The following is a 23,219-nucleotide window of genomic DNA, read 5'->3' as shown; positions in this document are numbered from 1 at the left end:
CAAGATACCATTAGTTTTTCAGATGGTAAACTTTCCCTCCACCCACTGAACACATTAAAAGTATCATAAAGCTTGTAATGGCAGAGGTCATAATTAAGGCATTACAAAATGGTCTTTTATTTGCCCTGTAGCTGATTTGTATTTAATTTAAAGCCAGATTAGAGTTTATGACTGCCATAGGGGTAATCTGAAATGTCTGATTGATAGACTGAAAATTTTTTTTTTGACTCTCTATAAAGAGCTGTATCTCAGAGTATGTACAGACGCACTGAAGCATAGGGAACTTGGGAAGGGATGCCAGTACATCGGTTAAATAGTAAGGTTAATAGGACAGCTGGTTCTTAGCTGTTATCTAGTTGGTCTTTTGGGTCTGTGCATGTCCGTCTGCCTCTGTTCTCCCTGCCTCTCCAGACTGGGCATTATATTCTGATTCTGCCTGAAGAGATGGTACAGGTGCATGGTGTGATGACAGCATTTCCTAACAGGGTAACATAACAGGATAACAGGGTTTTATAACATCAGATGCTTAGTGGTTTGGAGGCACTGTATTTCCAGTACAAAGGACAAATCAGAGACTGCCTATAATTGCACGGCTTGAAATCCTGTACTTCCTTTTTAAGTATAATCCATATAGTAAGGAGTAACAAATGAAATGCTACAGTTTGTGTGCTGCTGATACAGAACATGGGAAGTTTCCTTAGTTATACCTTCTCTAAAGTTGATTTTGCTACCATTGTCCAAAAATTCTGATGTAAAAAAAACAATTTCTGTTGTCAAGCACTAGAAATAGTGATCACCTACAAAAGCAGCTTGAGGCATTTAGGGAAGGTCTAACAGGACAGTCTGATCAGAACTCTTAATCCCAAAGGAATGTGCCCGTGTGTTCAACAGAGAGGCAAAATAATCTAGGCAAGAATGGATACAAGTCTGCATCATCTAGGTGCCAGTAATAAAAGACACAAATGAGTGAATGGAGTAACTGCAAGTCAGTCTTACAGTAAGCACACTTGTACCATGAGAAAATTCTTTGCAGAAGGATCTTTAGGTAGTATTTAATTCTTTATTAACATCCTAAATTGTTATTCTGGCTGTGAAGTATTTTAGTCAGGAACTTTTAATGTGTAGTTCTGAGTTCACAATTTCTGTGCAACATGCAAAGTTAAGACATATGCATGCAGGACAAAGTTGCCTAATTGTACTTTTCTGGAAGTTTTTCTGTGATTCCTGAAGTTGACTTTTTTTGTGATGTAGGGAGAATGAATTTTATGCTTGTGAACTGCATAATCTTTTAGAGGGCAATTTATCTAAACAAAACTCCTTTTTTTCAGAATTGCTTTCTTAAGGCATAGTACACAAATATTTGCTATTTGTATCTATGTATATTATATGAAAACCTGAAATTGTTTTGAAGTCAGCCATCTGTTTTGAAGTTAGCCATCTGTTTTGGAGATGGACTACTTCATTGTGTGTGTGAAATGGTAAAGTGGTGATCACCAGAATCCTGATGTGGTAGGACTATTTATTGAAGTGCCTTAGTTGCTGAAATAAATGGGAATTAATTATGTAGATATTTTTAAAGTATTTAAAAAGTACTTAAGTATTTACTCCTTGCCAGAAATACTTCAATATCTGGTATGTAATGCTGGTGTAAAATTATTTTTTGGGTTTAAAACAACGCTATATTGTGAACTTTTTGCTTATTTGCATCTCATTTATTTTTGGCAAAAGCTGTTTTTTTCACATGTCAAAACAGGTATGCATGGCATACTTTGCATCAGTGGACAAAAGTAGCATCAATATTATAAATGCACTTCCTGATTTTTTTCTGTAACTGAAAGAAGATTTTGTTACAGCTTGTTTTCCCAGTAAGAAGTTTAAATTCTTCTGCATTTTTTCTTTAGCAGATACTAAAGCTGGAGGTGAACAGTGTGGTAGCAAGTGTGGCAGACAACCATACACTGTTACAAAATGAACACATGCAACCTGTAACTCCAAACCAGATAAGAAATTACACTCAAAATGTGTAGTTTCTTGTATGTTTGATGGAACAAGTAACTGAATCATGCAGCTAAACACATGAAATTTGAATTATGTATAGCATGTCAACTAATATAATAAACATCAACTACATAAAATATCCACTAGTTTCATCATGAAGGCACTTTTATTTAAAAGCAAAGCAGCATTGAACATAAGATACTGGGCCAGGTCCTTATTAGTGACTGTTCATTCTGTATGTGTAAAGGAATCAAAAGTCATCTGAACCTGATGAAAGCCTGAGAAAAATGAAAATAAGAAAGAAAGTACACCTCACCATGCCTTCTGCCATCCAGGGTGGATAGCAAAATGAAAACAGGTTGTTGCTGCAAACAGATTCTCAATTACTACAGTTACTTTAGGATGTATAAACCCAATTATATCAGTTACAGCTAGACTACTTACAAAATTCAAGAGGTGTATAGCTAGAGAGGTAATTTATTGGCAAAATACCGAGCAAACAATGTTCATAACTGCTTGAAAGCTTAGTGCAGTTTTTGGACACTGTTCATCACATAAGTTAAGCAAATGTGATTACAATAGAACATCTATGCAAATATAATACAGGCATCTATTTAAATATTTAATTTTCTAGCTACTGAAATTGCCCACATTCAGTGGATTTTTTTCCATTCTTTGAAACTGGTCATTTGTTGTCTGGCACTCTTAAATCAGTGCTGATTCTTGCTCCTGCTGGAATTCTACATATATAGCCCTGGTGAAATTACAGATCCAACATACAAAAGCCTTTAGGTAAAGGGTTTTTTTTTTCCCCTTAATAAAAAAGCCCCTCTTAGAATAGTTTTGTTATCTCACTTCCTTATTAGCATCAAATTCATCCTCCTCATCCTCCTCTTCAGAATCTTCATCTTCCTCCTCTTCCTCTTCTTCATCTTTTTTTAGCATTCTGCGGGAAATCTGATGAAACAAAAACCCAACAAAAGGATATCATCTGTTTGTTTTCTGCAAACAAAAAATAATTCTCCGTTGGCATTTTCAGCCTAAACGTTTGTAGGGTTTTCATCTGCAGGAGGGGGTAAGTTGTTTATTTATTAACTCTTCGTAGCATGCACACCAATGGAAAAATACATGACACACAATAAAAATACTATAATGATTTTTAGAAGCTAAAAAAATCCATGTAGTCCTTCGGAGCTATTACAGAATAGGGAAAATGGTATTTTTTACCAAATTGATTTTTAGCATCAACAAGATGCAAATCAGTTTTTTCCAGGGTTGGCTGCTGAAGCAGCAGGCTGAAGAGGCGTATTAGGGCCTAATCTTACCTTGAAGACATCAGACCTTGTTAGTTAAAAGCTCAAAACGATGCTGCTCTAAGCTTTTTACCTTTTTTTTTTCAAGAATGAATTAGCAAACCTAAGAGTCTTGATTCCTAGATGAACTTCCTTCCCTGCCCATAAGTACTTGCCTTTAGAGTGACTCCTCTTTTTGATTCATCAAACATTAAAAACAAGTGCCAGCTGCCAAGCTTTCATCCCATTTGACAGATGCTGCAGTCTGTACTTTTTTTTAATGAGGGCTCAATCTAATTCCTATTGAAGAGATTCTTCACAGACAATGCAACATTTACAATTTAAAGGATACATTTTTTTTTCCTTTCCCCATAAGAAAGAGAACATTGAAGACAGTTATCCAAGTCATCTGGAATGCTTTTGAAAAATTTCAGGTTCAGTAGTTTTCTAAGGGCATCTGCAGCTCTAATTTTGGTTGTATTTTCTGTGTCTTCTCACATACAGTGCTATAATAAAAACTTCTTACTGAAGACAGAGCTTGCCTTTTTTTTTAAGCAGCCCCCTATTTTAATGGTCCTTAAATGCTCATTATTAAATTGACTTCTTACATGTTATAATTCATACAGCCATGTATGTAATGTAAGTTTTTTGTGGGTGCATAAAGCAAACTGTAGTCATTGAACTTCTGAAAGAAGAAAAATCCTTAATCTTGTTCATGCTCACAAAGTACATAATTTAGCTCAAAGCAAGTATTTGCTTACAAATTCCTGAACACAACAGAAAATGTAGTTAATCGTTGGGTGAAGCTGGGCTAACTTGAATTGAAATGTCTAAACAGCAGTCTCTCATTCTGTGAAAGAAGAAAAAGACAATGGCAGTGATTTGTAATTGGAGTTTAAGGAATGCTGCAGATTGAGCCTGTTAAGGTGAAATGAATGTCACTGGCATAGACTAATTTTCTAAGCCTTTTTCCTAGTTTCGAGCATCTGAAATTCTTCAGCAGAATTTGCATCATATTTCTGAAGAAAAGCTCCCCCCTTTCCTGAAATAGGAACTGTTATGGCTTTATGGGTTTTTTCTGCTCACTACTCCAATACCTCTGACCATGCAGCAATTAACTAAATAGTATATTAAATATTATCACTGGTGGTGGTAAGATGGCTATCCCTAAGATCCAAAATGGATCAGGGAAGGAAGATGGGAAAAGAAATTAGTTTAAATCCAAGTTATTGTGCCAAAGATCTACAACATACCATTACTGAAATTTAATTTTTCGTAAGTTAATGCAAAAAAGTAAGATATAATTTTTTGACCATAAATAATTTTACATAAAAGTTAATTCTATGAGTTGCATGTAAGTGATGACAGTCCTTGGTTAAGCAGTTCAGCCCCATCTTTCACTGCAAATGCTGCTTCAGAAACATGGCAATTCTCTCCACATCTTAATGCTGGAGCATACAGATGCAGACATTTGAATAATGGTTAAATTTAAATTTGACTTTAAAGGTCTCGAAAAGGTCATTCTGTTTTGCTATAGTTATAAAACATAAGCTGTATCAACCTGAATTGGTAAACCAAAACCTTGAGAATAAATTGCCAAGAGATGTGTTGTAAAATGAAGGACATAGCTCTTTGTGAGAAAATTAATCAGGCTTAAAGAGTACTTTCGATTTTTAACATACAGATAATACAGAAAGTTAGTTTACAGAGCTAGAAACAAATTCAAGGATGGTATGTGTTAAATCCTCTGAAAAGACCTGAATTGTGTTACTGGCACAGTTCATTCCATCTGGTATGCAGTGACTTCCCACACTGTCCCCCCACCCACAGGTTAGTGTCTGTGTGTGTGTCTGTCCTCCCCTGCCCCACAGACTTGGGCTGTGTGATTCTGTGAACTGCTTCCCACATCATTTATACTGCTTTACACTGGAAATTGCCAAGTACTACATTACAGGCAGTAAAGGATTACTGTGCAGCAGGAAACTAGATGTGTCAAAAATTTCAGAGTGAAAGATCCACAGAAAAGATAACAAGTCACCTGCAGGTTTTTCTGAATGCAGCATTTTTTTTTTCTCAAGAGATGTTTGGTGGTTCCAAAGATTAGAGCCCTTAGTGTAATTCAGCACCGTGCTATTTACAGAATCAGAAAGGGCTGCCCTTTCTTCACTGCCCTATGGTGACTGCATTAGTAGGGTGTTCCACCCCTTTTTTCTGCCATATGATCCTCCTCTGCAGACACACTGCACAGCCAAGTAAGATGACATTTTGAATTGCACTGCAGTTTCCCTCTAGGTCTAGATGACCTTCTGTTCTTCTCAGGTAAGTTAGAGGTTATGAGAACGCTAACACCCAAAGTTTAAATTAAGAGTAGTTTAGGAAATGAGAAAGGCTAACCTGCAAGTTAGTAAAAATGCAGTTCCACTCCACCTCTGGGAGAAATCATGGTGTACATACTTTCAGTTTTTTTTTTTCTCTTACATTTACTGAAGTAGCCTGAATATGAAATTTGCTTGAGTGATAGGAGGACTGGCAAGTTACTCACTCAGTCAAGGTGGTACTTCATGCAGTGACTCACTAGGTTGTATCTTTTCAGATGACACAATTCATGCTTTCAACAGAACAGCTCAACTATAATTATTGAACTGTGTTGAGAGGGAAGAAGGTGTAAAGTGTGTATGAAGTCAAGAAAAGTTTTCCATACTACAATATCAATGCATGATTATATTTAAAGAAGAAAGGTGAGATATATGCATTTTAAATACAGCTTTGTCTTTAACTGAAACACTGGTTAAGAATCATTGTAGTTACAGGATTACAGTTGCAATGCATTAAAAATAATTTAGCCATTTTGCAATGACTGCAAGTTTGCTGCTGTAAACAAGTGGCAAAGATATTTGAAAGGTAGCTGGTCCAAAAAGAGTGGCACTGTCTTCAACTGTTTCACTCATTTTTGTCATCCTTCTCCTTACTTGCTGTGAACTTTCAGAGTATAAAATGAGAGATATGTTGGTCATGGGTTTGCTCTGCTCTAGAAGGTATCAACTAGTCTGGATTAGGATCTGGTAGAGAGGCCACACTCTAGAATCTGAATACTAAAAATATGCAAGTATTTAAAGAATATCACTACTCTTTCAATGAGCTCCTAGAGCTCTTCTGTGGAGTTTGCTGATGGAATACCAAGTATTACTGGAAAGAGCATTTGTCAAAAGTAAGCAACATAGCTTTAAAAGCTGAGGATTTTTTCCCTTGAATGATAAAGCTACATTATCAAGAGCCTATTATGATATTTATGCCATTGAAAGTTTCTTTACATTTCTGATGGTCCTGAACTGAGTAAAGACAGTGGATCCATGTGCATTAGCTAAAACATTATTGTTATTAAGTAGAGCTTTATTATAGTGATTTAGTATGTATTTTTTTTCTTACCTGTGCTGTTTTCAGTGGAGATTTTAAGGAACCAGTTCTTTGCAGGGGCGACTTGGAATTTGCACGAACTATGTCTAAGCGAGACTGATAGTCTGGTGGATAAAGGGAGCTCCGAAAAACCTAATCAAATGGAGAAAGCTGTGACTTAGATACTTGCAAGCTAAGAATCACCAAGACTGAAGCTTGCAGAAATGCAGCACTGGAGAAGAACCTTACAGCTTGATTAGATTAATTTTCTGCAATAATCATGAGATCTAGAGATGTGCATCGACTATAGTTTGGACTGATCACTTTTAGCTGAAACAAAGTCCTTGCTTAACCTGAGAAACATAAACATACGTATGTGGTCAAAAATTCTTCAGAGGTTTGGGGACATTTACACAGGGAAAACTGCAATAATTTCCCACCAAAATACATAGCTGAGTTTCAGGCCAAGCTAGAATTTGAACCCCAGCAACTCCTTCAGGCTCTCCATTGCTTGCAAAGATGAACTCAACCTCTTTGTAAGCAAATCCCTGCTGTTGGTCACAACTGCATCAGAAAAATATTACTTGCAATGTACACGATATGTACAACTCAAGAAAAATTTGGGATACAGGGGAGACCATGACATCCATAGTATTTTCAAGTTATTTCGATAACCAATACAGCTATTTGTGCAAGACTTTAAGTCAAGGGGATGGTATATTATGGTCAGTATTTTTATGAAAAGTAAGTAATCGTCCGATTAACAGGAAATTTAAAATGAGATTAAAAATTTGGTTGTGAAAGACAAAGTACTGACTTTAAGTAGAGATTTCTAAATTGGTGCCATGTGACATTGTAACTGTGAAACTAAAATAGTACAAAATTGCCATGGCATAGTTTAAATGAAGTAAAATTACCAAGTAGTCTCAAATATAACTGTCACTGAAGACTCAAGGTTTTTTAAGTCTTGTGCTAACTTGGTTCTGAGCTATGTCATAGACAAAATAAAATGATGACTGGTAGGATTTACAAAAAGACTGAAAATGATCCAACTTTTTTGACAAACCAAACATACATACACAACACACACTTCATGATGCTAAGTTTAAAGACCCAACATCCAGAAGAACTGAAGAACTGCAAGAATTAATAAAGGACTGAAAAGCATATCTTGGGAAAGAGAGACTATAATTCAAAAAGAAAAGAAAGGGCAACTTGAAGCTGGTTACAGCCACAAGGCAAAAAACCCCAATGTAGTAAATAAAAAATGTCTCTTAATTCTAGAACAGCCTAATGAAAATGATTAAAAGATTAAAACAAGCAAACAAAATTCAGGTTAGAGGGAGATCTTTAATGTAGTAATTAATCTCTACATCATCTTACTACAGCAGTGTAAGATTTTTTCTATGTGCATCTTTAGAGTAAGACTCACTGCAGAAGTGTTCTTTAAGAACTGTTTTTTGTTTAGCTGAGCTTGGAGTGGCAGGTAACTTTGTGAATCTCTTTTCTGTGTTTTGTGGGAAAGATTAGATTGCCACTGCAGTTGCTCTCTGTGTTCTCTGGGATTACAAACCTGCATGTTTGCTGAAGAAGTGCAAAAAAAACCAAAACAACTTGGTATACATGAGTTTGTTCTGGGAACCTGAAGTATTTGTTGCATTTTTCTGTGTGGGACATGTGTAGCTGAACTGTGAAAACTGTTTTTATGTAGGAAGTAAACAGAAAAGCAAATCTCAGTCACTCTTACCTCCAAATCTTCATTTTCATCAATATTTTGGATATTTTGATAGGCAGCAGTATATATCTCTAAAGCTTTCCCATGGAACAACATTTCAATAGTTATAAATTCAGAAAATATGTTCTGAAAACAAATGAAAACAAAGGTTTTCTTAATGCAGTAAAGTATATTTGCACTTCAAAAAAATTACTGTATTCCGTGTTTGGTATTTACATGATATAAATAACTGCATGATACTTAGTACTTTTAAATAGTTAAGACCTGAATTTTAGACATTAAACACAAATTCTGGCTGGGCTATCATTTACACAATTATTGTTTAATAATAAATTCCAAATAAATAATTTAAAAGTAAAGAGGAAATGTATTAGGAATAAACTGTCACTGAAAAGTCACTCGATAATCTCCAATATGTATTCCCAAGAGATCATCAGAAGTTTTGCTGTTTTGAAGACTATCTTTTATAACAGGCTGAGGATAAGTTATCTGTAGATTCTCTATCTATAATTTACAAATCTGTAAAATATACATGAATACCATGAGATTTGCATTTCAGTGAATACTAGAATGTTGCTAATCTTGCCTCTGACTAACTATAGTAATTTTATTATGCAAGATGAAATGTGAGCACACATACTTTGATGTCCCTTATCTTCTGTTTCTCAAAATTATCTATGGTTTCCTCTAAGTGCCGAGTTGTTCGAGTAGCATCCAGTGTCGCTCTCTGCAATTCATTTTCAGCCTGGTAAAGTAACACAAAGTTGAAATTAGTCTTGTATTTGATACAAAGCTATTTGCTGTAATTGCTGTGATTTAAGTCCGAGTTTGCAAAACAATACGTATCTGTGTTACAGTATTTTACATCTGTAGCTTAATGAGCATATAAAGATGCTTTCTACACTGTTGTGAATTTGATGTGAAACATGAAAAATGACCAGCTGCAGCCAGTCAGGAAAGTCCCTCTGCCCTGATTAATTTTCTGTAATAATCATGAGATAGTTTTACTGAGCCAGTCCTGACATCCCTTTGACAAGACAGTGACTGGATTTAAGTACTTAACCCAGCACAGGCCAGAGTGGTGGGTGAGCAGGAAAGATAACCCTTTGTTTTCTACTGCAGATTAACCTGCTGGGTCCAGCAAGATTATTTTCCAGTATAGTGTGCTGAACCTCATCTTAGTAAGTTTTTACAAATTATTTAAATAGACAATTATAGCAACCTGGAACTAATGCACTTGTCATGTAAATATCTCAATCTCAGGCTAGAGTTATTGTAATTTTTAGATTCAAATGCATTTCAGGTATTTTATGTTCTTAATGTCTTTGTATTATTAAAATATCTTATAAAAAACATCTTCAGCAAGGCACTGGGAGGGGGACACATCAACCAATTCCTAACACATAAATACAGTTTTTTTTTATTTTGTTACAAAAAGCATTTTCGATAGCTATTTTAATTAGACACGATTATAACTTAGTATAAAGTTCACTACCATTTAATGCAAGATACTGAAACTATTCTGATTAAGTCAAGCTTGAGAACTGTGTACTATTACAAATTAACACTGTACAGCTCTAAGAGCTTGCACTTGAAATCTACAAGATTTGGGTCTTAACTCCTGTTATTTTCCATACATTATTGGTCAAACATCAAACACTGGTGATACTTACAGGCTCAGTCAGTATCATCACAAATGTGTTTTGTCATGAGATTTGGGAGTAGTATATGGATCAAGTACTGTATCCTATGATCAAGCTGTAAGGTTCTTCCCATTTCTACAAAACTGCAACTGGAGAGGATTTTTTTTAATGGAAAAAGACACCACAGGTCCAGTTCCTGTGATCTAGCTATTAGTGTTACGTATATAGAAACCAAAGGCATAAGGCATGCTCTATTCACTTCTTTGATTGTAATCTGCTAATCTTATTTTACAGGATTATAAATTTGAAATATCTCTGTTCAAGAACAGCCTAAAATCACAGACACAATTCTGCCATTCTGGGGCAAACAAAATTGATAATGATATTTAGTAATACATAAGGTCACATGTTCATCTCTCTCTTTCTTGATTTTGCCCAAACCACAGGAGGGAAGAAAAGACATTTTGTGTATTTTCAATTACTTCCATCAGTCACTCTGTAAGTGATGGCAGCTATTATGCATATGCAACCCTTACATACACAAACACAGTATGTTATTTCTATGATAATCAAATGCACTTCCTCAATACATCTTAGATTGGACATAATTTGTGCACATATGGTTTGTGGGAGGAATTCTGGTTGTTTTACAATGAAGTGTCTAAAGTCACAGAGCCAGCATAGTTTGGACAACAGCAGTTTTCTCTTCTGAACACTCACCTGTGACTGGAAATATTAGTAAAGGAAAAAATGGCAATGTAACAATCAATATTCATGAATGTGTTCATTTTCACTTCTACTTTTGCTGTGAACTATTTACCTTAGTTATTTCAAAACATCTATATATTTAGTGCTATTATTATGTTGTCTGAAGCCTTTGGCTGTAAGAGGTAAACATTGTTAGAGCGTTGCTAGAATTCAAGTATCCAGACCAAAACATTTCAGGAGAGCTATCTATTTTGGACTGAGGGCATGGTTATTTATATTTAAAAGAAAAAAGTAAAAAGCAGGCAACCTACAGTTTAGCAGACTTCTTCAGAAAAAAAATCTATTTTGATTTACAGAAGTGTCTTTTTAAAAATTGGGTAATGTTTCCCTTTCAAAGCTGTGCTAACACACGATTTTTAAGATGGGAGTTGAGTACAGATTCTTTGCGTTCTGTGGCCAAAGTTGTTCACTGCTGCTGTTCACAGTTGGTCAAGAATAAGAGAACCCCTGCAGGAACCCAGCTGATGAGCTCTAATGTGGTAAAGCCTCTCTCAAGATCTGAAAGCTGACCTGCACACACCCTTAAAAGCAAATTAACACATTCCTGCTCCTAATACCTTTTTATGTGTTTTAAGTGTCAATCTGACCTTTTTAAGTGTCAATCACTTTAAAATGCTAATAGGCAACATTTGGTGCTTTTGCCATGTGCAGAATCAGACTGTACTGAGATTTTATAACTCTTCAGGCAAAGCCCTAAGTGTAGAAAACAGGTGTTAAAAGAAGCTAAGTCACAGAAGAGTATTTGGGAGAAGCTTAGAAAAGAAACAAGAAGAAATGAACTAGGTGCCAGTGACATACCCATGAAACGAAATGGGAATTAGCTCAAGGGAGAAAAATGGGACCAGTCTCCCTTTGGGAAAAAACAGTTTGTTGTTATAATTTACTCCCTTAATTCCAACAAAAGAGAACTTTGCAACACAGCTCAAGTTCTAACCCTGTGGCTGACACAGATCTGTCTTTATTATACGAGGAATTCTAATTAGTCATGACTTCATTTAACTGATTTGATTAATATTAAATGGAAATTCTCTGGTGAAGGCAAAAATAAAGTGTAGTTCTCCTGTGTCCTGTTTGACCAACACAGTAATTTTCACTCTTTCTACAGTCTCATGCCCCAGTCACTACAAAGATCCTGAAGATTCTGAGTTGATAAAACCCAACAATGAATAGGACTGCTTAACTCTCAAGTCCAACACTAAAATGTAATAAAAAGTAAACAGCACATCATGAAGCTAGATCCTCTATCATAGTACACAAGCATAAGGGAACTGAAGTAGGATTATCTTGATCCCATTTATTTTGGCATTCCTTAGATTCTGATTGCTTCAAATTTTGAAACTTTGATGAGATTTTAATAGAAATCCTATTTCAGTTTGATGGAGGCTTAATTTTTCCCACCATGATACAGAATAGTGTACTGAGGATGGTGACTGGTCTTTGGAAAGGAAGTGTAGTCTTGTTGAGTATTCTACTAGCAGAATAACAACTTTCATGCAGCTGGAGGAAACTCATATCCCATCTAGGTACCAAGATCAAAATGGCATGGAGAAAAACAATAAATCCACAGAAATAAACAAATTGTCTGATTACACTTACTTTCAAAAAGTTCCAAATTCCTGGATGTAATCTACGCCTGCCTCACTTGCATAAACATAATAATTTATAAATAATTCATAAACAAAATAATTCATAGTTTCTTTCCAAGTCAAAAGTGAGTAACTACTGCTGTGTAGCAGCTATAACTCGTCATTAAGTTTAAGAAAACATTCAACATTGGAAACAGTCCCTCTACCCTCTAAGGAGCGCTACTGTTATTACTACTTCCTAAACAACAGTTTAATTCCAAAGAAATTTACAAAATATTTCTCATCGTGACTAGAAATGCAGGATACAATAATGTGTAGATCTGATGGATTTCGCTGACGTGTCTTTTCCAGTTGAGATAATTGCTTGGCTTCTCGGTTCTTTGCTGTTAAAGTTGCTCTAAGATCATCCTGGAAATAAAATATTTTAGACATGTTTGAAATACAGTTAGGATAATATAAAATATGCTCTCTTCATACATGCATTGCCTAGGAAGCATGGACAACAGCTCTGCTTCAAATAAAAACAGATTTTAGTGATCTGTTAATTGATCCTATGAAAGAGAAGTCAGTGGGGACTTGGAGAGTTTAGCACCTTGTGCAATTCCCTACAGCACATGTTATAATTGAAAATGTAGGGAAGAAAAGAAAAAGATATTCACAGCTTTACATGAAAAGTACAGCAGATGGTCACAAGCTGAGATCCCCGAAGTGTTAAGAAGGCAGACTCATTCCTGACTTAGCAATAGAATAAATGTGGTACTTAGGAATAAAAAGCAGCATCAAATAAAGCAGCATCAGTCAGTACCAAGGAAAAGTTATGAAGAAAATATAACTGCTGTCACCTGTCCACTGTCAACGGCTGTCACTGCTTGCAGTGGAGCTGCTGACTGGGCTGGAGCAGAAATCTGATGAGGAAGTGGCTGAGGGAGCTGGGAATGTTTAGCCCTGGAGGAGGCTCAGGGGGAACCTTATCGCTCTCTACAGCTCCCTGAAAGGAGGCTGTAGTCAGGTGTGGGTCAGTCTCTTCTCCCAGGCCATCAGTGACAGAATGAGGAGATATAAGCTGCACCAGGGGAGGTTTAAATGAAATATTAGGAATTTTTTTTCCATTGGAGGAGTGGTCAGAAATAAGCTGTCCAGGGAACGGATGGAATCACAACTCTGGAAGTGTTTCAAAAAGGTGCTGATATGGCACCTGGGGACAGTTTACTGGTGAACATGGTGGTGCTGGGCAAATGGTTGCACTCAATGATTACAGAGATCTTTTTCAACCTAAACAATTCTGTGCTACAAGGTACCATATTCTATGGCTGAATGGGTTAAGCTGCATATTTATATATAGTAAAAACACTTTACTTTAGTAAAGTGTTTAAAACCATTTGAAACAAAATACATCCAAGTAATGATGGAGCTGGAGAAGATAAAACTTAACTGATCTAGAAAAGGCAGAAACTGTTGATAACTGATTTTGTTCCATTTCCAAAGGAGTAGTAGTATGTACTTCTACGAATATCTGTGACAATTCAAGAATGTTAATCTACCAGTTTTCTCAAATTTTTGTTCATGCTATAAAATTGTTTTGCTAACTGTTTGGCGTTCATGGAATGTAAGATTATCAGTCAAGTATTTATCACTCCACTGATGCCGGTATGGAAAAGGTCATTAATTTTGATGGTTCCAGTTTAAAGGAGCAGTAGTTTAGAACAAGTAGAAATACAGTCTAAAGTCTAACAAAATCTGAGGCAGGATTGGGCACACATTTCAAATGACCTTTCACTCTAAAATACCACTTCCCATTTATTTACTACTTCAGAATGGAGTTAGAGCTATTAGAATCTATCATATTGGGAAGTTGTCTGTGGTCCTTCCTTGGATTTCACAATTTTAATGCTTGTATGTTACCATGACTAAGAAGGATATGCAACTAAGAACATGTCTTTCAGTAAGTTTTGTGATCCTGTGACCAGATCACTACTCAGTGACAAGTACAAGATTGCCAAGTTTCACAGTGCTGTGTGTCCCTTCAATAATGAGGCTGCACATGAGGTCAGGGTCAAAACATGCAGTTTCTTCTTTGTTTCTATCCTTACTGTCTGTGTGTCCTTGTATATAACTCATTTTCCTTCATCTCTAGGGACACAGAGCTGGCTTCTGATAATAAAAACTACTTCATGTTCAGCCCATCAATGCTGATTTTACTGCTGTTCTTTCAGAAGGGAATTTACACAATCTGTAAGGTCAAAGACTACTGAAAAGGCCTTTTGCTTTTATGAGAACCATGTGGCTACAAGAAAAGCAATAGTACAAATTTTTAAATTGTTTTTTTCCAGTTTTAAAATTGTAAAGGTAGAGAAAGAGAAAAGAATGTATTTATTTTTGAAACAACAAAGTTTTCCATCTAATGGTCACAGCTGCATGTTTAGTGCTATTTGATGACTGAGCCCTGTTAATAGCACTGACTTTCTAGGCCCATTTAAAACAGTCAATCAGATTTAACACTGTGGCTTGAAAGGGTGCTGACTTTCAAGCAAAGTGTACTCAAGGATGCAAAGTTCTAGAGTTATCATTATTAAATTCAGTATTTTTTTTCTAGCAGGTAGTGACTTTGGAAATACCTACAGGGACTGAACTGTTCCCTCCTCTACCTCTGTTTTCTGTAGCAACAACCATCATGAAACATATTTCTCTTCTAGCCAAAGTGTGACAAAGAATTAGTGCTATGATGGCCATAGTGGTGAAGCTATATACAAGTTTTGGATGTACAAAAGTAGGGCACAGTTACATACATATTCTGTCCAAGAAAAGGGTACAGAAATAAAAAACAACAAAAATATTAAAAAGCTGGGGAAATGTAATTTATGGTGAAAGAATCAAGGTATCTATTACCTAACAGAAAAAAGAAAAATTTGTTTTACTAGCATCTAAATACCTTCATGCAGAAAAAACTAGGGCATTACAGAGCTCTTACATCTCAGTGGAGCATATAACAAGAACTAAAGATTAGGTGAAATCTTTCATTTAAAACAAAACACCACAAACATCAACTAACCACTAACTACCACCAAAAGTCCTACATTCACCTCCAGTGTCTTTAGACCAAGCTTTGACATGTTTTTGGAAAATATGCTTTAGTTACACTCTAGAAAAAGTGTAATAGAATAGGCAATGAGATAGAAGGTACAAAGAATATAAAATTATTCATAGTCCCTTTAGGTTTTAACTATGAATTTAAAGTCACAAGAAAGAACTCTGGTCAAATCATATTTTCCAAATCATACAAAAGTACAGCTATAGTTCATCCACCAGACAATGAGCTGGCAGAGCTTCATCACTGTACTGTTACCTGCTTTAGTCACTGAAGTTATTAAAGCAAATCAATCCTTTCTTCTGCATGTGGATCACCTTGGTTTTATGATGTCCTGTTTTACATGAAGAAAAGGAACCAGGAACAGTTGCCAAAAAGCAGAAAAGTGAAGATTGATATATAGAACAATGAAACAGAAAGAAATCCTCATCCTACATTTAAGCTGTGTTACAGGACAAGAATATTGTTTTAGCTTCCACTGAAGCTATTCAGCATTGTAAACCAGAAGAACAAGTGAATGAAACAATTTTACTGCATTAGCAAATCAAGGACACACTACTGTGATTGACCTGAGCCTCATTAAAGCATTTAGTAGCACAGGACATCAATGTCTTACACCACACAAAAAGCAACAGTTGTTTTTAGATAAAGCACAGAAATACTGCTGTGTACTTCCTGGAACAGATCAACTGAGTAAGCAGCAGTGAGAACATCCCCTTTACAGAAAGTAGCTATAATGACATACTCTGCCTGATTTAACTTAGTCAGCCAATGTAGTTACAGCTAAAGCAGTCCTAGAACTAGCAGCTTGTGCTAGATTTACATGAGTGACAAAATTTCCTTTGTCACTAAATATGTCCCAGTTATTATAGATTATAACTGAAGACCAGGTAGTTCAAGTTTTAACCAAGGTTTTTGTGGTCAACGTGCCAAGGGAAAAAATAGCCATTTAATGGCCTACATCTTCAGAGAACTCTATCTTAGCTCAAAGGTAAACTGGTAAAATAGTTGATCTCATCTACAGTTTAAAAATGCTCTTGTATTCCTCACTATAGCTAAAATAAACATTATGCAATGCTTTCTGACAGTATGAAAGGCAAAGACCACAGGAAATTCAATTCACTGTTGCAAGCAATGACTTGGTTTCAGTTGCTTCTGTCCTCAGCATTACTGGATATCAGCGGCAGAGCACCTCAAGGAAGTCTCTTCAATGCTTTGGAAGCCCCAGGCATTGCTGTGATGTTTTGTTTCTCCTCAGCAAATTCTACTGCCACAAACACATGAAACTTGTCTTCCACCCTCAGCATTTATACCCTACAAAGCACCCAGATCTCACGAACGGGTGACCATTAAGATACCAGGTTTTAGGCTCTGCAGTCTACAGCTCTGCTAAGGACTACCGAGGGTAGTCCTACACAAGTGTAGGATGCATTTCCTTCACAATCATTTCTCTAACCACCAAGTGAGGTAACTGTGCAGTAAGTTCCAAACACTATTTGTTTCTTCACCATATGAAAAAAAAAAAAACCACAGGAAAACTGCTTGCTTGAGATGCACTGCCACCATCTACTCAAATCAATGATGATGAACACACCGCAAGATTTCTGTTTTGGTATTTTTGTAAAATACCATCAGCTGATAATAATGATTTAAGCTTTTGATTTATATAGATTATGGTACAGACATATACATCAATTACAGATTTGAGTCTGCAGAATTAAGGTATTATCTGTATAAGATACAAGTATTACAAAGATCTACTTTTAGTATGTGCTTATTAAAAATTCCTTGCTCAAGCTTATCTTTCCTGGGGGAAAGAAACTTACAGGTATTTTATATATATATAAAATTTATATTATATATATATTTATATTATAGGGGTTTGAAATACTCCTATAAACATTGTTTCAAAAATATAGTGAATGAAGAAATGTCAGATTTTTGTGTATCTTCAGGTCATCGTGATGACTTAACAGAGCGCGATTTAGGCACTACCTACTTAACAGGTTCAAATGTGTTTTCTAAGTTATGAGCTTTAATGTAGAACATAATTCTGAGTTAGAAAAGCTGTTAAAGGCAGCATATTGATGACTAAGTAGTAGTAGTAATAATATCATCAAAATCACACAATATTAAATGACATTATTTATAAATAAAAACTCCTGAACTTACATTATGCAGGCAATTTCATATTAATGCCTTTTCTGAGCATTTGTTTATACTCAAAGAGCCTTGTCTTTGCATCAAAGCTCTTTCCTCCAACTTATATATAGCTTCAGTTCCGATGTCTAACTACATAATTTAAACTAATTACTGAAATATGAAAAATCAGAACTATTTTCCCTACAAACAAGAAGTTTTCAACTGAGTTGTTAGAACACAGAAATGTACCTTGTGAGAAAACACATATTTAACCTACCCTTTTAAGTTTCACTATGGTCCCATAAGATTTCAGAGGTTCAACAACCTTGGCTTCCAGCCTGTCAACCTACAAAAAGAAATCACAAGGTTGCTAAAATCATCCATATTCATGGTGTGCAGGAATAGGAGACAATTTCTTTTAATAGTGACTCATCTTATTACAAATTAAATCCATATATGCTGAAAATATATTAGGATAAGGGTTTTAAAAAATTTTGTATAAACTACAGTCAAGTACATTAACCAAGAAGGAATTTGTTTTCTGAAGAGCTCAAGCTGATTTCTAGTGGAATTCCTTTTTTCTTAATTAGATCAGGATAAATGAAACATGGAAAACCATGAATACATCAAACTGAGTACTAAATACATCCAGCGTTGCATCTTGGAGTTCTGTAGCTTTCTGTCTAAAGATCAGTGCATTTGTTGTACACTTACTGATAAGGTTACAGACTAAGCAATCTTTACTGTACAAAATGGAACACTTAAAAATAATGGAAATAGCATCACTGCTACTGAGTGTACTAAAAATACCAGTAAAAGGGTATGTAAAATGCATAAATGCTCTCACAGATGAGTGGTTCTGAATTTTTGTTTCAGTTCTCCTAGTCAGAAAAACAGCTACATATGGTCAGACAGGCAATAGGATAAGACCTGCTGGTCAAATCTGACAAAACTGTCTGAGTGGCCTCAGTGTAATCTGCCAATGACTTATGGACCATGAGTGAGTCCTGTGGCCCATCACTGCTACATCCAGATTAGGACAAGGTGCATACCTCTCCTGGGAAGGGACAGTTTCCTCTATACTGATACTGGTAGTCACCAGTCAGCCAAAATCTATGCCATCTGAGCATAGATTCTCCTTGATACCATCTACCAGTGCACTGGCAAACAATTTCACTTGAAATGCCAATGGAATAGAAAGGAATAGGTCAGTAAGGCTCTAAACAACACACGTGTTACAGACGTACCAAATAACCTGCCCATCTTACTTACCCTACCAAATGTTGTGGTACCTCACATCTCAGTATTTATATATCTAGCACTGCAGCTAAAAACCAGAAATTGATAATCCTTATAAAATACTTTTCTTTTGACCACTTTGTCAGCATACAGGAAAACTGGTAAGTGACTTGATGCCCAGAAGAAGCAAAGCTGAGATAATTTACTTTGAGGAGCAAAGGAGAACTTGATTTAAAGACTAAAAGCTTTTCTTTTCCTTTTCTGCTTCTGTGTTTTTTCTTCCACAGGGTAATGGTAGTTTACAGACAGACATGGCAGGAGGATGAAGCCAAATGTTAGTTTTTAAAAACACATTTAAAATCAACAAAAGCAAAACTCAAGTTGTTACATGTGTACCTCAAAATTACAGGTTCTTAGCTGAGTGATGAAAACAGAGAGATCATGCAGTCTGAGTTCACATTCACTTTGGCCACAATATAAATGTAATAGCAGAGGATAATTTGCTATTACATCAACTGAAGCATAAGGACCTACACGTGGCTCAACTGGAGCCAAATGTATAACAGCTTTCAGAAAAATAAAAATTGCTCACACCCTAAAGTTTCTTATTACTTCTTAAAAATCCCTCCCTAAACAGACTGTTAAAGATCCACACACATTCCTTGTAGTTAAAGCCCTCTGCTTCCCATATTAACTACTTTTAAAAGGTTTTCTTTTTCCACTTTGTTATTATGAAGAGATGACTTGCAATGCTCTCCAAAATAAAAGTCCTATCTGAAGACATAAAGAATGTCTCTTCAGTCATAAAGAATGTCTACTTCAGTGTCTATTTAGAATTATAGTGGGTCTTAGCTGTTCAAAACTGTAAAAGGTAATTTTTTATGTTCTACTAGAAGAATAGATATATATGCCAAAAACTAGTTTGAGTACATGTGAATGAATATTTATTTAACCTCAGTATCTGGAATTCTGCATTGTATGTTACAGTTTGACTGGCACCACACATAAATGTGTAAGCAGCATAAACACCTTTCTTTGCACTCTCACTCATCTAACAGAAATGTGATTAGATAGTCACATATGGTCCAAATCAAGTTTGTACTTTTAATGTTGAAGTACAAACTTATGATATCTACAGTGGTCCCTAACAGCACCTCTTCAATACTATTTCTGATAATGCTCAGCAAAAGGAAAATGATGGATTTTGCCTCAGCTGCTGCTAGAAAACTCAAGTCACACAACTAAAAAGAACACTTTATTAACCATAAATCACAATCTAAAGTGTAAGACAAATAAAAAAAAATTGCTCTTTCTCAAATACTTCAAGTGTTCATATGGATAGTTTTCCTGACTTCAACAGTACTAATTTTATGCAGTTTTTCCTGAAGTGATTAGGAGTGTAAATGATGACTGCTTTGGCAGCCTACCTTGCTCAGACATTAATATATTTAGACGTGTTTTCTCCTTTTTCTCTTCTGATTGCAGAGTATATTATTTCCCTTTTAATCATAGATAAGTAACTGAAAAGTTCAGATGGCAAACAGAACATGTACAGCTTTAATTTTGTACCTCTGCCTGGCGATAATCTTGCAGTCTGGAGAATTCATCTGCAAAGTTTTTCAGTCCAACTTTTAAGTTTGGTGTCTCTGTAGCTGCATATGCATATATTTCATTTACTAGAAGATCTGCTTTGTCTCGTAGTCTGGCAGTTTTACGTACATATCCAGCAAATATTTGGCACAATTCACCAAAATGTTTTTCCACATTTGAAACAGCATCTTGCATTTGTCTAGTCTGATTGTCCCTGGATACCAAAGAAAAATAAGACAGGCAGAAATGTTTACAACACATATAGAAGAAAAACTATATAATTTTACTTCTAATAATTTGGATATCTCATTTCAGTGCAAATCAGAAATTTATTCTGAAAAAGAGACTGTTGTGACTGATGTAATATGTGCTTATTATGAATGCATAACAAACAAACAAAAAAGCAGATTTACATTTAAAGATCCAATAGACAAAAACCCAAATGCAGTTTTTCTCCTGCATTTAAGCAAAAGCTCACTATTACTAATGGCATTAGTTACTAACACAGTGGTAACACCTGCAGTCTCAAACAAGACTTCTGCAAGACCACCCCTTCCTGCAACTGCCTGCAATCTAAACAGGCAAGGCAATGGCTGGAGAAATTAGGCAGAAGAGGACGAACTGCTAAAGATATTAAATGTTCTTTAAATTACAAGCAATTACCAAACTACACTGCAGAGGATAAATACCACCAAGAATTAAAGAACAAAGGTGAATGGACACAAGAGGTGAAAACTGTAATACCACTGGAAGAAGGACATTCATCACACTAATAAATTAATTTCTTTTAAACGACATAAATCTAATTAATTTCCTTGATCCAATACCTGTATGTTTCATTATTAATGATTTAGATAAGTCATTCCAATAACTCACATATTTCACTTTGTATTTTGCTTTCATATTCCTCATATTCCTATATTATTTGATGGTCATGTGAACTCATGCCCGTTGTTGATCTGAGTGCATCAGCTGTAAGACAATTCAGCTAAAAGTGCCTGCCAGATACTGGGTCCTAAGAAGTCTCTACGGTCTAACACAAGGTTATTGATTTGAAGTGATAGAATTCTCTGCAAGAGAATTCACTCCTACCACTATCTTGGCAAGAGACAGAAATAAAAACTTCCTTCATATCTGTAAGCTATCCCAATACTGCTGACTAGTATTTAAATACTGACTTCGTATCAGGATACATAACAATCAAAAAAATTCGAAAAAATGTGGTACTTTGAGACTAAACAATACAATTAAGTCAAATGAGGAACACCTTTACTTCAGGAAAAGTATTTCATGCCAGAGTTCTGCCTTAGGCAAAAACCCAGCTGGATTGCTTCATGGCAAACTGTCTGGAAGACTGTTCAAAAGAGATTCCGTTAAGGCTGAAAAAAAACCCCCATGGAAGTTATTCAGTCCTCCAGGATATGATGGAGCACAGAACCACTTGAATAGGGATGGTTTTACCGGGTGAGCAGGCAATTAAGAATTTCATTAAGTACTAATAAAGCTGTTTTTCAAAATTATATTAGCTGATAAAACCTTCAGTAAACGGTATATATTTCCTATTTTCTTGAAAGATCTTCATGTCAGAAACTCACTCCCTCCAGAAGGAAGACATAATCACCCACTTTAAAATTCAGACCTTACAGTACACCCACACAACTAGTATTTAATTTTGGGACGCAAAACACTGCATCTTCTTATGTGGGAGTATAGAAGATTTTATTCCCCCCATCATTATCGCGACCGCTTAGAACTGCCCACAGAATTATCCGCGAGAGGTCCAAATAAATATCGGCAGCAGATCTTTACCCCATCTCCGCATAGCACACTAGGCCTGGAAAAGTTTTGCGGCCTTTACCGGAGGAAAGCGGAGGCGGTCCCATCTCCTAGGGAGGCAGATGCGCTAAGAAGGACCGTGCCGCATCTCTCCCGACCCGCGCACGGCCGCCGGGCTCGCTGCGGGAAGCGGCGCCTCCTGCCCCGCAGCAGCCCGGGCCCCCCGGCGCCCCGCGGCCCCGTACCTGGCGTCCAGCCCGCGGCCCAGCAGCATCATGGTGGCGATGGCGGCGCGGCCGGCGGGAAGCGGGGAAGGAGGCGGCGCTCCGCGTGCGCTCCGTTTCCATGGACACCCGGCCCGGCCCGCCCCTCGGCCTGCGGGACGGGCTGCGGGAGGGAGGCGCCGCGGGGCCGGCGCACATCCCAGAAAGCACAACCAGTGCGCCTGGAAAGAAGCGCTGAGATCGTGGAGTCCAACCTCTGGCCGGACACCGCCGTGCCAGCCGGAACATGGCACTGAGCGCCGCGTCCGGGCCTTCCTTAAGCACTTCCACCGCCCTGGGCAGCCCGTTCCACCGTCTAATCACCCCTTATGGGAAGAAATTCCTCCTTATGTCCAACATAAACCTCCTCTGGCGCCGTTTAAGACTATGTCGTCTTATCCTGTCACTTGTTACCCGGTAGGAGAGCCCGACCTTGCCTGGCTGCAGCCCTTTCAGGGAGCGATAAGGTCCCCGAGAGCTCCTTTTCTCTCCGGGATAGCACCCCTGGCTCCCTCAGCGCCTCCTCACAGCACTTGTGCTCCAGACCCTTCCCCAGCTCCGTTGCCCTTCTCTGGACACGCTCCAGCCCCTCAGTGTCCTTCTTGTGGTAGGGGCCCAGAACTGGACACAGCACTTGAGGTGTGGCCTCGCCAGTGCCCAGGACAGAGACAATCCGTGCCCTGCTCCTGCTGGCCACACTATTGCTGAT

The 23,219-nt window shown here is 36.9% G+C and overlaps 1 protein-coding gene across 4 annotated transcripts; it reads right to left on the bottom strand.

Annotated features, from left to right (window-relative positions):
• Positions 1–2,142: 2,142 nt before the first annotated feature.
• Positions 2,143–22,774, bottom strand: CIBAR1 (CBY1 interacting BAR domain containing 1). Of its 4 annotated transcripts, XM_072924824.1 has the most exons (8): positions 22,493–22,650; positions 20,451–20,685; positions 17,920–17,988; positions 12,722–12,823; positions 9,059–9,163; positions 8,431–8,544; positions 6,717–6,836; positions 2,143–2,955 (listed from the first exon to the last, which is right to left on the bottom strand). In XM_072924824.1, the coding sequence occupies exons 1-8, from the start codon at positions 22,522–22,524 to the stop codon at positions 2,845–2,847; spliced, it is 888 nt and encodes a 295-aa protein (XP_072780925.1). In that variant the 5' UTR covers positions 22,525–22,650; the 3' UTR covers positions 2,143–2,844. The 4 variants fall into 4 exon arrangements, with proteins under 4 accessions (XP_072780925.1, XP_072780926.1, XP_030122276.3 ...); XM_072924825.1 differs by lacking the exon at positions 20,451–20,685 and having other exon boundaries at positions 22,493–22,774; XM_030266416.4 differs by lacking the exon at positions 12,722–12,823.
• Positions 22,775–23,219: the final 445 nt, after the last annotated feature.

Source organism: Taeniopygia guttata, chromosome 2 (assembly GCF_048771995.1).
Source record: "Taeniopygia guttata chromosome 2, bTaeGut7.mat, whole genome shotgun sequence".
In the NCBI taxonomy this organism is placed as follows: domain Eukaryota; kingdom Metazoa; phylum Chordata; class Aves; order Passeriformes; family Estrildidae; genus Taeniopygia; species Taeniopygia guttata.
Note: the sequence above shows the minus strand (reverse complement) of the source record. Positions and strands in the feature narration are given on the sequence as shown.

Excerpts from the sequence above, each read along its gene's own strand:
- CIBAR1 (XM_072924825.1), bottom strand. The coding sequence starts at position 22,759 with ATGTTCCGGCTGGCACGGCGGTGTCCGGCCAGAGGTTGGACTCCACGA. Across the intron at positions 17,989-22,492 it reads GGCCGCGGGCTGGACGCCAG|GTTGACAGGCTGGAAGCCAA; the intron begins GTACGGGGCCGC and ends TTCTTTTTGTAG. Across the intron at positions 9,164-12,721 it reads CATCAGATCTACACATTATT|GCTGAAAATGAATTGCAGAG; the intron begins GTATCCTGCATT and ends TTACTTTACCAG.